The sequence below is a fragment of the Magnolia sinica genome, chromosome 9, assembly GCF_029962835.1.
Source record: "Magnolia sinica isolate HGM2019 chromosome 9, MsV1, whole genome shotgun sequence".
Lineage (NCBI taxonomy): Eukaryota > Viridiplantae > Streptophyta > Magnoliopsida > Magnoliales > Magnoliaceae > Magnolia > Magnolia sinica.
The window spans coordinates 53,519,546-53,533,866 of record NC_080581.1 but is presented as its reverse complement, the minus strand read 5'-3'; the positions used below and the strand labels follow the sequence as shown (position 1 = coordinate 53,533,866).

Sequence of the window (14,321 nt, the reverse complement as noted above, 5' to 3'; positions counted from 1 at the left end):
TTGCAATTTGATTGATCAACTTCTCTCTTAACATTTGGTGAATTGACTCCTTGCTAACTACACGTCGATCAACAAGCAACGTGAAAATTTCATTGAAGCATGTGATTAGTGCGATTTCATCTGTGGAAGGACCCACCATGACTGATGATCCACACCTTTCATCTCATGTGCCCCATTGCAGATGGATGATGATCCAAAATTATCCTAGACTCGATGATTTAACAATTAAGACAAGATAGTCCCACGGCCGAGTTGGATGGCGGGGCTCAAGATCTTGATCCTATCATAAAAACATGGGCCCCAGCTATGGGAAGTTAGGGACAGAGGACCCCACTTTTTACCCTAATTAAGCACGGCTCACTAGGAGTGCAGCTCGGTTGGGTTGGGTTGAGGGTCAACTAGAGCGAGCTCAACCCCTCAACCCAACCTGACCCTATGACGACAGAAACCATAACCCGACCTAACACAAATTCCAACCTGCGGTGCCCAACCCTTACCCGATTACAAGTCCTCTTTACTCAACCCAACCCAAATGCACGTGATTATCGAATCCAACGTAACCCGACCCAAGTTTTCTCAACCTGAACCCGAATTCAAATTGGGTTACAGTTATTCAACACAGATCCCAACCCAAACCGAAACCGAGGACCTGCACCAGCCGGCCAGTTGAATCTGCGCACCCAACTCGCAGCCCTCCAAAACCCCCTCTCCCTGATGCAAGTGTTTAGGGGGCATATCACCTAATAAAAGTCTAAAGAGAGATTGCAGTAGTTGTGGCCTTCTCAGTCTTGGCTTTGAAACTGAAATCTCGTTTTTTCTTTCTATTCTACATTTGCTCTTGATTGCTCTCTCTCTCTCTCTCTCTGAAAGCCTCATATCGGAAGGAGAATGAGGGAAGATGGGATATTGGGAGGGCGAGATGGAGATCAACGCAAGGACGCTCTTCCCAACAACACACGCCAACGTTGGCTGAAGAGGCGGGAGAGATGGCTGGTCGTTCTAGGAGTCCTACTCCACGCTGTCTACATGCTCAGCATCTTCGACATCTACTTCAAGAGTCCCATTGTCCACGGCATGGATCCCGTCCCTCCACGCTTCCCCGCCCCCGCCAAGCGCCTCTTCCTTCTTGTGGGTCAGTCATCTCTCCTCCCTTCTCTCTTCCTTTTCCATTACCTCTAACATTTTAGCCTCTCTGCTTCCATTTCCTTGAAGTGGCGATGACCCTGGCCACTAACCAGGAATTCTCTTGATCGGACAATTCCAACCGTCTGATCTGTGAACCTCTTTTGTTAGTGAATCTGATTTATTACTGATTGAATGGTTTTGATCATCTGACCAGTTTGATTCTGTTTTATTTTTCTTTCTTTCTTTTGTTTATGGCTCATACTTTATCGGGTCCTACTGAGTGAACGGTCTGGATCTCGTCCAGGAATGTACGGTAAACTATGTCCTCGAATACAACGTTTATGGCTTATTCAATGGGAGCTGGTGAACACTTAACCTCTCATTATCCATGCTTGGTTGAAATCTTATCACGCATTTCAAAATGGACTTTGAAAATTTGAATTCCAAAATGCTTCTGGATTCCTGCCAACCATCTTTAACTGGTGAGACCTAACGCAAAAAAGTTCACTGTTCCAGTTTGTCTGGATCGTTCCATGGAGGTGATTTTAGGTACCTCATCCTTCTGTGGCGGGACCCACTGGATGAGCACCTGAGGTTGGCGTGGATATACATTCCATGATTAGATTGGAGGTTGGTGTGGATATAAGTTCCATGAGATTTGCCTATTTGGAGCTGAAGTCCATTTTATTCATCACCTCCTAAAGAAGGGCCATTCTATTTAGTTGTAGGATTTTTATATGTCGAGTTTTATGTACATGTATGTAGATCTCGCTTTTCTTTTAAAAGTTAGTCATCAATTGTGATGCAAGACGGATGGCCTAAACTAGGATGATGCAAATAAATTAATTAAAGAATTACCAGAATAAATCAAATCATAAAATAAAGCCAATCTACCATAAATTTAGAAAAATCAAATATTTAATTAAGCTCAAGTTCAAGACCACATTACAATCCCACAAAATAGATCCTTAAGACTAGTGATCGGACATGGCCTAATGGAAGGTAGAACTTCCATCTAGCATAAGATTCGTTCTAGATTCGAGGATTCACTTGCGCTTTGCTAGGGTTTGAATGGATTAGGGGTAGGTTTGGAAATAAAAAAATTGAAAATTTATGGTTTTATAAAAGGCTAGGGTTAGGATTAGGGTTTTATAAAATAGAGAATAAGAGAAATGATCAATGAATGGGAATGCCGTTTGGCTGTACGGATGCTATACGGATAGGTTCGTGCAGTGTATGGGCATGTCTGTACAGTTGTACAGATGGTGTGGTAGGGCTGGGTCGGTTTGGTCGGTGATGAGTTGGGTTGATGATGGAGTTATGGTTTGAGAAAGAAGAGAAAAAAATATTCAATGGAAAAAGAGGGTTTGGGAGAGAGAAGAAAGAAATACCCTAATAGGAATAAGAAACATAACTTGGAATCACTCCAGTGGTTTCACACCAAATTCCATTCGCAGGAAGTTTTCTTGCTCAAAAGAAGCAATGTGGAGAAATGTCATTCAATATGTCAATAATCTCCAGTCTTAAGCCTCAAACAAGTATATATAAGAAAACCTAAGCAAACCCTAAGTCTAGGACTATTCTTGATCATCCGAATCTATTAACAGTCAAGATCAAAACATAAATCTCTAATAACCTAAAATAAAACTGAAAAATAAAGCAGAAATAAAATATGCCACACGCATGCACAAGGATGATCTCCAACGTGGAACAGGTACTTCCACACATCCACACATGATCAATGTCCTGGATGAATGTGGTCCAACGTGTCCATGGTTCAGATGTACATACTAGAGTGTCTGTAGACCTAAACTCGAGTCTCCTAACATATCCAATGGTCTGGATCACCAAATTGATGTGTCCAAGATATCCAACAACATGATTTAACGTTTGTAACATCTAGATGTGGTTCACGTTAGGCTGGGTGACGTCTAAACAGTCCAAAGATGTATCAATCAGTTCCAAATAAGCAACCCACATGCATCTTTCCAGTGTGGGGTCTTCAAAAATGCACAATCATGCTTGTAGGGTCTTTAATGCGGCTAAGAACTCAAATTGGGTCCACTGGCCCATGTAATGATCATTCAACCATAATGAAAATGGGGTTGGGGCCTCTGCTCTCCTCCTCTGATAAACTCATGTAGGTACTTGGATGCCTTCAACAAATTAACTAAGGGTAGTTATCAATTGAGTAAGGGTATGACACGTAAAATGCAAGTGGATAGAGAACGGAGAATAAGAAATCAGGAAGGAGAGAGAGAGTTGGGGTGTGTTGACGTGAATTTCGGAGTTACAAGTAGATTGTACAATAGCAACAAAGCTCCACGGGGCCCACCATGATGTTAGTATGACATCCACTTTGTCCATTAGTTTCACCAGATCATGATAGGATTCGATCATGAAAATGAGGTAGATTCAAAAATCAAGTGGGCCACATCATATGAAACACTGGGAATGGAAACACCCATCGTTGAAATCTTCTTGGGGCCCATAGTGATTTTTACAGTTCATCCAAGTTGTTTATAACGTCATTATTGCCTGAATGAAGGGAAAACATAAATATTAGCATAATCCAAAGCTTCTATGGCCCATAAGAAGATTTCAACGGTTGACATTTAATAGCCCACCTAAGTTTTGAAATTGCTTGATTATTGAGCTCACATTCTAACATGAATTGGTACAACCAATACGTGGAGTAGATATGACATAGACATCACAGTGGGTTTCACTCCACACAACCTTTGTTGCGTGGCTCCCTATTAGTAGTACCATTTGTTGGGGGCTATACGCAAAGAAGAAGAGAGTAGGCTATCGCTTTAAATGGTCAAAGTGGGTAAAATCTATGCTGTTGGAGATAGGAAAGGAAAGTGGCATATGAAGAGAGAACAAGGAGAGAGAGAGTTACGGGGGAGAAAAAGGAGAGAGACCAAGCCAATTTTTTTTTTTTTTTTTTTCGATTTTGTTGCCCACTCTAGATTCAAGTCTACATCGTTTTTGGTTAGTAGTTCTAACATGAGCCGTTGCAACAGATGTATGGATTGTATGTAACACATGCATCATGGTGGGCCCCATAGAGGCCTTCCTTGCAATGGCTCCTAACACATGCCTTCCCCACGGCTACATGCAAAGAGGAAGGAGAGGAGCTGTGTGCTTCTGACAAAGTGGAGTAACTACCCTTTCTTTTTAGTGAAAAGCCCTCTCATATCATGGAGTTTAACTACTGAAATTAATGGCGAGGGTCAAATTGTCTTTGGTTCTTGCATTTTGCTGCTAAAATCTAAGCCTTTCTAGGCTTTTTTTTTTTTTCGTGGGTGAAATTTGAACAGTTGGACTGGTAACAACCACATTTTTTTGTTCCAAAAATACCTTTATTGTCATTTGAAACATCTTCATGTCCTTTCAATATAGAAAGTTCTCTGACCGAGGGAAACTAATTGCGGGGGCAAAATGTCCAAAAGCTGCCCACATCACATATAGTATAGATAAGTGGAGATGTTGTCTTGAATTTGGCGTTGGGGACACAAAAGTTCCTTAGAGAGGGAATATAATTCTATTAAGAATTGGTTCCATCCTATTTCCTGTGAATTTTGCAACCACGTTGTACCCCAAATTGCATAGGTTGATTAGCTGGAAGCAGTGTTTCAAATAGCGCCCGTAGCATAGCGGTAGCGTACGCTACGTAGCGTAGCGTGGCCGTAACGCTACGTAGCATCCCAAATAACGTAAATCCCCTGTAACGCACGCTGTACGCTACAACTACATAGCGCGTAGCGTCCTTAGGATAAGCTACAATATATATTTTTTTACTATTTTAGTTTTGTTTTAAAATTTTTTCACGTTTTCTTTGTTTCTAATGTGGAGGAATCTGACACTTGTATTGTACTTGATACTTTTAACCTATGGGATTTTTATGTCTTTTCATATTTGTGACTTGTGGTTTCAATTAGACATTATTAATTAAAGTGGTTTTCTTAGGAAGTTGTTGATGTGATAATTATTTGATTTGGCTTATATATGTGGATTGGCTTTTGATAATGATAACTAATAACTTTTTTGAACATGCTTATAATTGATAAAATGAATCATCTTTTCGGCATTTTTATATTTTTTTCCCCCTTTTTCACTATTTATTATATTTGTCCTATTTTTTAATTAAAAAATAAAAATATCGTGTAGCTTACGCTACACGCTACGTATTTACGCTACACGCTATAGAGGGCTGAGCGCTACGCATCACGCTACCACTATTTAAAACACTGGCTGGAAGTGACCTCTTTCAATTGGTTATGGTTGCACAAAGCATTAAGTGAAGCGTTTGGGTGTGAGTGTGGGGAAGCAGTTGTTTCAAAATGTTATCAACTGTAAACGGCTAGGAAGCAGCAGCCGGAGTGTGACTTTGAAGCGTGATTTGAAACAGGAACAACACCTAGTTAGAAGGATCTTGCAACTAAGCTCTTAGGGATGAGGACAATATTTTTCTGGGTCTAGTTCCTTCAAAATGTGTCCTATCTCAAAACATTTTTGACCTCACATGATAGGCGCCCCACCATAGAGCAACATTTTGTAGAAAAAAGGTACTCTAGAATCCATGTGGAGTGGGGGCTTTATATGGACCACTTTCCTTAGTTGTCTGGGAAATTTTAAAATTAGATATAGTCCGTAACTTTTTTTTTTTTTTTAATCACCAAGAAGATACTCTATTAATAAGAAAAAAAAGGCTCGAGAGCAATTTCAAAATTAAAGGTATTATTACAAAGGAGATGCAAATCAAAAGAAAGATCGTCATTTCTGAACTAACAAATTCCTACCCAAGAGCTAACAAGCCATTTACCTGTCTGAACAGTTTGGGTGGCTGGTTGACATTTATCATTGAAGGTTCAGCTGCTCCTCTCCTTCCATACATGCCAAAGAATTGTGAGGAAGCATAACCTCCATAAAACCTTCCCCTTATGACCTCTAGGGCCCCACCGCTGGGTTGCGAGGAGGAGATCAATGGATCTCAACATCAAACAAATGATGTTGAACCTTAGTTGCAGGACCCTTCTAAGTAGGAGCCGCTCCAGCTCTAGGCTTTCACTCCCCTACTCCCGCTTCCTACCTATTTCTACTTTTTTTGCATTTTGAAACAAACGCTTCTCCGATCCAACAATTGAATTTGTTTCCTCTCCGCTTCACGCTTCATGCACCCCATATTTCATATGCAAAAGAATAATGGATGAGCATTGGATTAACATTTTCAACATTCCTCATGCATAAAAAAACATTTGTTGGCCAGAATCATATTCTTTCACAAATGCATAAAAAACATTTGTTATGCCTGACTAACCATCCAAGTGCGCTTACCCTTAGGTTAGCCTTCGACTTCCAAATTCAGGGCATTGGAGCAATATCATATCCCATACCCAAGAGTTTATGGTAAAGGGTTTAATTGAGAAGTTCCGTGATCGGTCCCACAACCATGACCACCAATCCTACCAATGATGATCAATCACCATGGAATTAAGTGATCCCATAAGACTTACGAGACTCTTCCTTGTCCTCATTGAAATCACATTTGAAGTTGAGTCAAAACAACTTCGTCATATGGTCTTTTGGAAAATTCATTGAATATAACTATAGAGCCTTCCATATGAAGTTTAGAGTGGAGATCTCCACACAATCTATTCTCCTAGGACCCAATTGACATGCCATTGCAAGTGTTGAAAGCAACTCCAAAGGATTAATTTTCCAAGGAAGAAATTGCTTTCCAAATTTGAGCTCCTGAATGTCAAGGATCTAGGGGTGCACCTCTCAGTTCCATACTACTAACACTCTTCTACACAGAGCCATATTATCCTAGGACCAAGGGTGGGACCACACGTGTGGCGAGGATGGCCCACACGTGTGGCCATAAGCATCAACAACGCCTAATAAAAACTTGGCCACATAGAACTCCTCTCTTTACTAATGTTGCTTCTCAAATCAGTAGTAAGGGGTCTGCAGTAAATGAGCTTTATTGTTGGACGATGGTAGTAAGGGGTCTGATTCAGCTGGGTCTGAAGTAAATGAGCTTTATTGTTAGACGATGGTAGCGACGGCGACGACAATGACGACCACGACGATGGCGATAAGGAATTAGTTTTAACATTATTTTCAATGTCTTCCTTCGGAAGTAAGAATGGAGTTGATGGTGTTTCCAAAGCCACATCGTTACAGGGCAGAGATAAAGGGAAGGGAAGTCAACTAGAAGTCGGTTAGCTACCTACTGGTAACGACGACAGGGACTGGAACTTGGTCCCCCCAGAAGGCGTTATCGAAATCCGGTGGGAGACAGTCGCAGCAAGTATTCATCATACCCCACCCTATTTGTTAAAGGCTACCCTCATGGATGGTTCCCTCTTAACCTAGAGAAGATTTTTGGCCGAGCCGGAGCTGTCATGGACGTAGTTATGCCTAGAGATAGAGACACTGGTGCTTACCGTGGCTTCACACTGGTTTGCATGAGCAACGAAGTTGAACTAGCCAGGGCAGTGGCCATGCTCCATGGAGTTAGCTACGACGGAAAAAAAAATGTTAGTCCAGAGGGCGCGCTTTGGATCGGAAACCCTGCCTGCTTTTGCCCGCCTGAAGCGTCCCTCTCCAGGAGCTTCCAAACTCCCGATTCATCACAGCGGCCCCCCAGGGCCATCTCTGAGGCCGTCTCTTCGCTCCGTCGGTCCTTTCAGAGACACTCTTCTTCTGGGCCCTAATGCTAACGCATCGCCCACCTTGGCGCCAGAAGGGACCCCGATCGTCCCGATCGGCGCTGAAAGAAATGTTAATGGCGATGAGCTATGGGACTCCACTGTCGATCAGGAAATATTTGAGAAGAATAGAGCCGAACTGGCTAAGTTGATGGTGATCATAACGGAAGAGGGCGCGTCGATATCGGTAGTCAGGGCATGGATTAGCGATTGCACAGGCTTCCAATATGGTAACTCCGATATTAAGCCTTTGGGTTTCAATGCCCTTTGGGTGAGAGTGGGCCTTGGTCTAAAACCCAGAGATGCTAACAATGGTAGGTCATTTGCATGCCTCTGGCCCGATAAGAAAAAGCATGGTGTGGGATGAATTCTCTATCTTCGGCAAAGAAAACATCTGGGTCCTCATTTGGGATATCCCAATGGAGTATTGTATGACGAATTCCTCATCAAAGCAGCATCACCTGGGATTTCTCCTCGAAATCGACTCCAAGACTCAGCTAGGAGTGGAACTGGGCGTCATCAGGGCTCGGGTGAGAAGAGAGAAAGGTTCTCCCCCTTCGACCCATGTTCGAGTCAAGGTCGATAATCGGGTCATTTCGCTTTTGGTCCAGAAGGAATTCTCAGAGTCGACTCAGCCCAGATGGGGTGATGTGTGGAGTTCTAGGGAGCCGGTGGGGCAGCCCTTATCGCAGATGCAGGAGAGCCCGAGGGAAGGAGTTCCGGTTCCATACTCGAGTGGACTACCAACGCACAGGGCTGTCAGACCGCCTGCAGAGAATGTCACCAACGACAACGTCCAGCCTTTTCAAGGGGTACGCGGCAGCTTCTCCTCTGCTTCGGCGTCTCATTTGACTGACGATATCCCAGTCGTTGGCATGAATATCTCACTTGCGTCAGAGATCGCGACACGTGTCCGGAAACCAGAACTCCCTTCTCGAGCGGACGACCTTTTCTCTCGATGGACAGCTATAGTGCAGCCACGTAGCTTTCCGTATCACCAAATCTCGAGACTTAATAATGACGATGCCGCGTTAGCCAGAAGATCTCATCACAAGTCGCTCGATATCCCAATCGACGGCAGCAGGGCCTTCCACTTGGCAGATCAGACGTCATCCCTGAGTCTCATGCCTCTTGTTGATATCAGTTCTGTGGAAGCGGGTCCGTTCTCGACCCGAATCTGTTTCTCCCCAAGTAAATGGGGCTCACTCAAAGTACCCGAACCCGTCCTCGTTAACCCTAAACCTTTTCTTATGCCGCACTCGACCACCAAAACCGACATACCTCTTCCTACTACCTTCACCCACACTCATTTCCCCAACCCATAGCCTTCTACCCACAACCATTCTCCTTCGGCCCTGGGCGACGATATCTCCAGAGGAGATATTTCAGATAACCTGTTATCCGTATCCATGTCTGCCTCTCCCCTCCCTTCAACTCCTGCCAACTCGGTGTCCAACTGCAGAGACTGGGTGGATTTGGGCCCTATTACTCTATTCCAGGAGGAGATCTCCAGTGATGTGATTGTTGTAGAACCCCTTCAGATGTGTTCAGAGATTCCATATCAGCAACAGGGAGGCATTTCCATGGTGAACACAGAAGGCAAAAGTAGAGAGGAAATTTATGAAGAAATTCACGACAAAAAATGGCCTAGAGATGCAGTGGGTCAGGTGGGCCGATTGTTGGGCCTCTTGTTCGGTAACCAACCAGAAGACTATATCGGCCTATTCCAATACATCGAGAATAGGGGTAGGCCCTTACCTCCAGCTAGGACCTCTGCCAAACAAGTCCCCTGTTCCGCAAGCAATAGAGAGCTTCTTAGGCTTCAATCTTCTCCGCCTTTAGCATCCACGTCTTTTGCTAGACGTGGACGGAAGGGTACTCGGGGCAGATCAGTTCCCTAATGATCATTCTATCTTGGAATGTTAGGGGAGTCAGCTCCAAGCAGAAGTGGAGCCTTATCAAAGGTTCTATTCGGAGAAAGAATCCGGACGTCATTTGTCTTCAGGAAACCAAAGTTCCTTCGTTCTATGATAGTTTGCTGGCCACCTTATGGGGAGTTCTGGATGCTCAGTTTGTCGCTTTGGATGCAGTTGGTTCTTCAGGAGGCATCCCCATTGCTTGGAAATCCTCCAAGTGGGACTTATTGGCTTCCTTGTCGGGCGTCTTTTCCAAAGCAGTTATTCTCCAAGATAAGTGCTCTAAGTTCCATTGTATTATTATTTATGTTTACGGTCTTAATGAAGAGTCTTTAAGGCCCAACTTCTGCGACGAGCTGACTGCCATTAGACAGTCCTTTTCAGGCCCAGGCTGTTACGTGGGTGACTTCAACGTGATTCGTTTTGCGAAAGAGCACTCTCATAATAGGCGAACCTCTCAAGCTATGCAATCTTTCTCTGATTGGATTCAGGCTGAGGAACTCGTGGACCTTCCTCTGGCTGGAGCCAGATTTACTTGATCTAACAGTCGCAGATCTTAGATTCAGTCCAGATTAGACAGATTCCTCCTATCCATGGATTGGGTTGAGGAGTTCCCTTCAGTGTGTCAGTTTGCCATTCCCAGGACGACTTCGGACCACTGCCCTATTCTCCTCTTGGTAATCAACATTGATTGGGGCCCGTTCAAATTCAGTCCAGCTTGGCTCAACATTGAGGGATTCAAGCAGAAGATTGTGGAGTGGTGGGCCTCTTTCCAAGTGGATGGTTTCGCTAGTCACAGGCTGATTTGCAAACTAGACTCCTAAATGAGAAAATGAAAGACTGGAAGACAGAAGTCCTTCGGAGGAGAGAAATCGAAACTGAAGCTTTATTTGCTGAGTTGCATCAAATTGACTCCAGTGCTGAAGGCGATGTTCTCCCTATGGACGTCTTATCCAAACGTATTCTGATCATTCAATCCATTTCCTCCAGATCTCTTGAAGATGAATTGTCTTGGAAGATAAAATCGAGGGCTAGGTGGATCTCTAAGGGAGATAAGAACACCAAATACTTCCACAACATAGCTAACATGAGAGCTCGGGCTAAAGCCATCCTTAGCATCATTGTTGACGACAGACAGGTTGAGGACAGAGACGAGATTTCTGACATCGCTGTGGACCACTTCTTTTCTGTGCTCTCCTCCGAGGGATGGACCAGACCCCGTTTGGACGGGATCCCTTTTCTCTCGCTCCTGAGATTGGAAGCCGATTCTCTGGAGGTTCCGTTCTTGGAAGAAGAGGCAAAGTTGGCCGTGGATGCCATGGAAGGAGACAAATCCCCTAGGCCTAATGGGTTTCCCATGTCCTTCTTCCATCATTTCTGGGACAGTGTTAGGCCAGATGTCATGAATTTCCTAAATGAATTCCACTCTAGAGGAAAATTATCCAAGGGTATTGGAGCTTCATTCATTGCCCTTATCCCCAAAGTGGTCGGAGCAAGCTCTTTTGCCGAATTCAGGCCCATCAGCTTGATTGGCAATCCGTACAAAATTCTGGCAAAAATTTTGGCCAAAATTCTTTCTATAAGACTATTGACAGTTATGGACAAGTTGATTTCCAAGTATCAAAATGTTTTTATAAGGGGCAGACAGATCATCGACGGTGCTTTAATAGCAAATGAAGTTCTCTACTCTTACCACATGTCTGGGAAGAAAATTGTGTTTTGTAAGCTCGATATTGAGAAGGCCTACGACCACGTTGACTGGGGCTTTCTTCATTATATGCTTCTCCGTATGGGCTTTGGCGATAAATGGAGAATGTGGATCAAGGCCCGCGTCGAATTGCCGCATTTTTCGATCCTCCTTAACCGTGTTCCGAAAGGTTTCTTCCCCAGCTTGAGGGGTCTTCGCCAGGGTGACCCCCTCTTGCCCCTTCTTTTTCTTATGATTGCAGAGGCTCTTTCTCAGTTGTTGATAAAGGGACAGTGCTGGTTTTTTCTGTGGCATCTCAATGCCAGGGGTAGTTACGCTGATATCCCATATCCAATTTGCTGATGATACTCTTATCATGATCGAAGCAGATCCTGAAGCCATCAACAATCTCCACACTACTCTAAGATGCTTTGAGGCAGTTTCAGGGCTGAGAATTAACATGGCCAAATCCAAGGTCTTTGGGGTCAATTTATCGGATTTACAATTAAATGCTTACGCTGAGCTTCTGGGCTACTCACCTGCCTTCTTGACGCTGTTTGTAGGTCTTCCGCTTGCTATTGGCTCCCCTCCGACAGCAATGTGGGACAAGGTTGTCGAGAGATTTCAAAAGATGTTGGCTAGATGGAAATGTAGGTACTTATCCATGGGGGGTAGGCTCACTCTCATTAAAGCGGCCTTGTCCAACATCCCAGCATACTTCATGTCCCTGCTTATCTGCCCGCCATCTATTATGCATCGGATCGATAAGCTGAGAAGAGACTTTTTGTGGTGCGGCAAGGAAAATCAGAACAAATTCCATCTCTTGGACTGGCAAGATGTATGTAGACATTTCCAGGAAGGAGGCGCGAGCATAAAAAATCTGAAGGTAATGAATAGGGCCCTTTTGGGCAAATGGACCTGGAGATTGGGATCGGAGCCGGAAGCTTTATGGACCATAGTAATCAAAGGGAAGTACGGGTCATCCCCAGGAGGTTGGTGGACCAAGGATTCCTCAAACTATAGAGCCTCTCGCATTTGGAAAGGCATCCTGTGGTCCAAACATCCCGTCGTTCAGAATACTGCCTTTCATTTGAGGAACGGATCAGCGATTCGATTCTGGGACGACCACTGGACGGGAGAAAGGAGGTTGAAGGGCAGATTCCCTTCGATCTATTGCCTCGCTGTTAATGAGAGTGCTATTGCCAGCTTTTTTCTCAATCTGTTTCAGGCACAGCGTGGAATATTAGCTGCTGCAGAAACCTTCTCGGTAGGGAGGTTACAGAGTACATTGCCCTTCTCGATCAGTTATCCAGGGTGATCTCGATCCAATCTGAGCTGGACAGGATTATTTGGACTAGAGACAAATCTTCTCGTTTCTCGGTTGAGTCTCTCTATGCTATTCTCTGCCCCCCCCCCAAATGCAACCTCCGCCTCCCTTTTTATCTGGAAATATCCCATCCCTCCAAAATTTATATGTTTTGGCTGGTTGGCGTCTAAGAATCGGATTCTCACGATTGACAATCTTAAGAAAAAAGGGATGCAACTAGTTAATATCCGCCTTTGCTGTATGGGTAGCGATGAATCAGTGGACCATCTCTTCGTTCATTGTCTCTTTATTTCTCACATTCGGCAGGATTTTTCGTCCAGATTCAACGTTAGTGGCTGCGTCCCAGCCTCTGCCTCCTCTATGCTGGCTTATTGGCACGGCTTCAAGTTGGGTAAACTCAAATCGAAGGTGTGGAAAATGGCTATCCTGGCTATCTAGTGGGTGTTCTGGAAGGAGAGGAACGACAGATGCTTCAACAACTCTCAATCTTCGGCTCAAGTTGTGGGCTCAAGGGCGAAACGATTACTAATTGAATGGGCAGCTTTCCTTAAGGACTTTAATTTTCTGTTTTTAGGCTTGTAGCCTTTTTGTTTCTGCTATCTCAGCTCAGCAGATCCCCCCTGTTTTCTCTCCTTCCTTTTTTAAATATATATTCCCGTTGCTTTAAAAAAAAAAAAAAAAAAAATCAGTAGTAAGGGGTTGATATACATTCAACTCCTCCCGCATTCCTTTAATATTCATTTAGTGATTTATCCCATTGTTGAAGCTTTTAAATATTTCCTTAAATAACTGATATGTTTGAGAAATGTTTTTATCGGATGAATATATCTCTTCTAATGCATCCCACACTTTTGCAGTATAAAAAAACATTACATTTTCACTAATGGAAGGTTCCATACTATTCCTCAACCACATCATAATTTGTTACATTTTCACTAATGGAAGGTTCCATACTATTCCACAACCACATCATAATTTGAGCATTCTCCTGGATCCATTGATCATGCGCACTAGCACTCCCATTAGGTTTTTTTTTTAGTCAAGTATTTTAATTTGTCCTAGTAGTTAAAAACACTTGAATTGATATGGATCACAGAAGATAGCATGTTCCATTTAATTTAATAGAGATTATTTGGACTCTAAAAAAATTAGTTGGATTTATGAAGAATTCAAAATTTGAATTACTTTTCTCTTCCATCTTGGACAAAGGCCTAGAATATATACTGCGAGCTTATACGAACACGGGCCGATCTTTTGCGACCTGCGAACACGCAACTTTTATGCTTCACACGGTATGCACATCACACTTGAAGAGTATAACCAGCCCACACGTCCGCACATTCCAACTTCCAACTTACGAAGGTTGATGATTACGAACATGATATCCGACAAAGGCAATCAACCCCTATGTCCACACGTCCCACACACGAGAGGTGATGATTATGAACACTTCAACCCCTTCTCACACACGGACCCTTTTGAAGTCCCGGCACAACAAAAAGAAAAGAAACGGTAGGTTTTCTTAAAAGATTTTCGGCACAAGA

General features: G+C 43.6%; 1 protein-coding gene across 2 annotated transcripts in view; it reads left to right on the top strand.

Moving 5' to 3' along the window:
- Nucleotides 1–692: 692 nt before the first annotated feature.
- LOC131255442 (GPI ethanolamine phosphate transferase 1) overlaps nucleotides 693–14,321 on the top strand; it is a 110,938-nt gene continuing 97,309 nt past the window's right edge. The window contains exon 1 of one of the 2 annotated variants that reach the window (XM_058256160.1): nucleotides 693–1,132. In XM_058256160.1, coding sequence (XP_058112143.1) covers nucleotides 889–1,132 — 244 coding nt within the window. In that variant the 5' untranslated portion in view covers nucleotides 693–888. The remainder of the gene's footprint in view (nucleotides 1,133–14,321) is intronic. The other variant, XM_058256159.1, reaches the window with a different exon arrangement.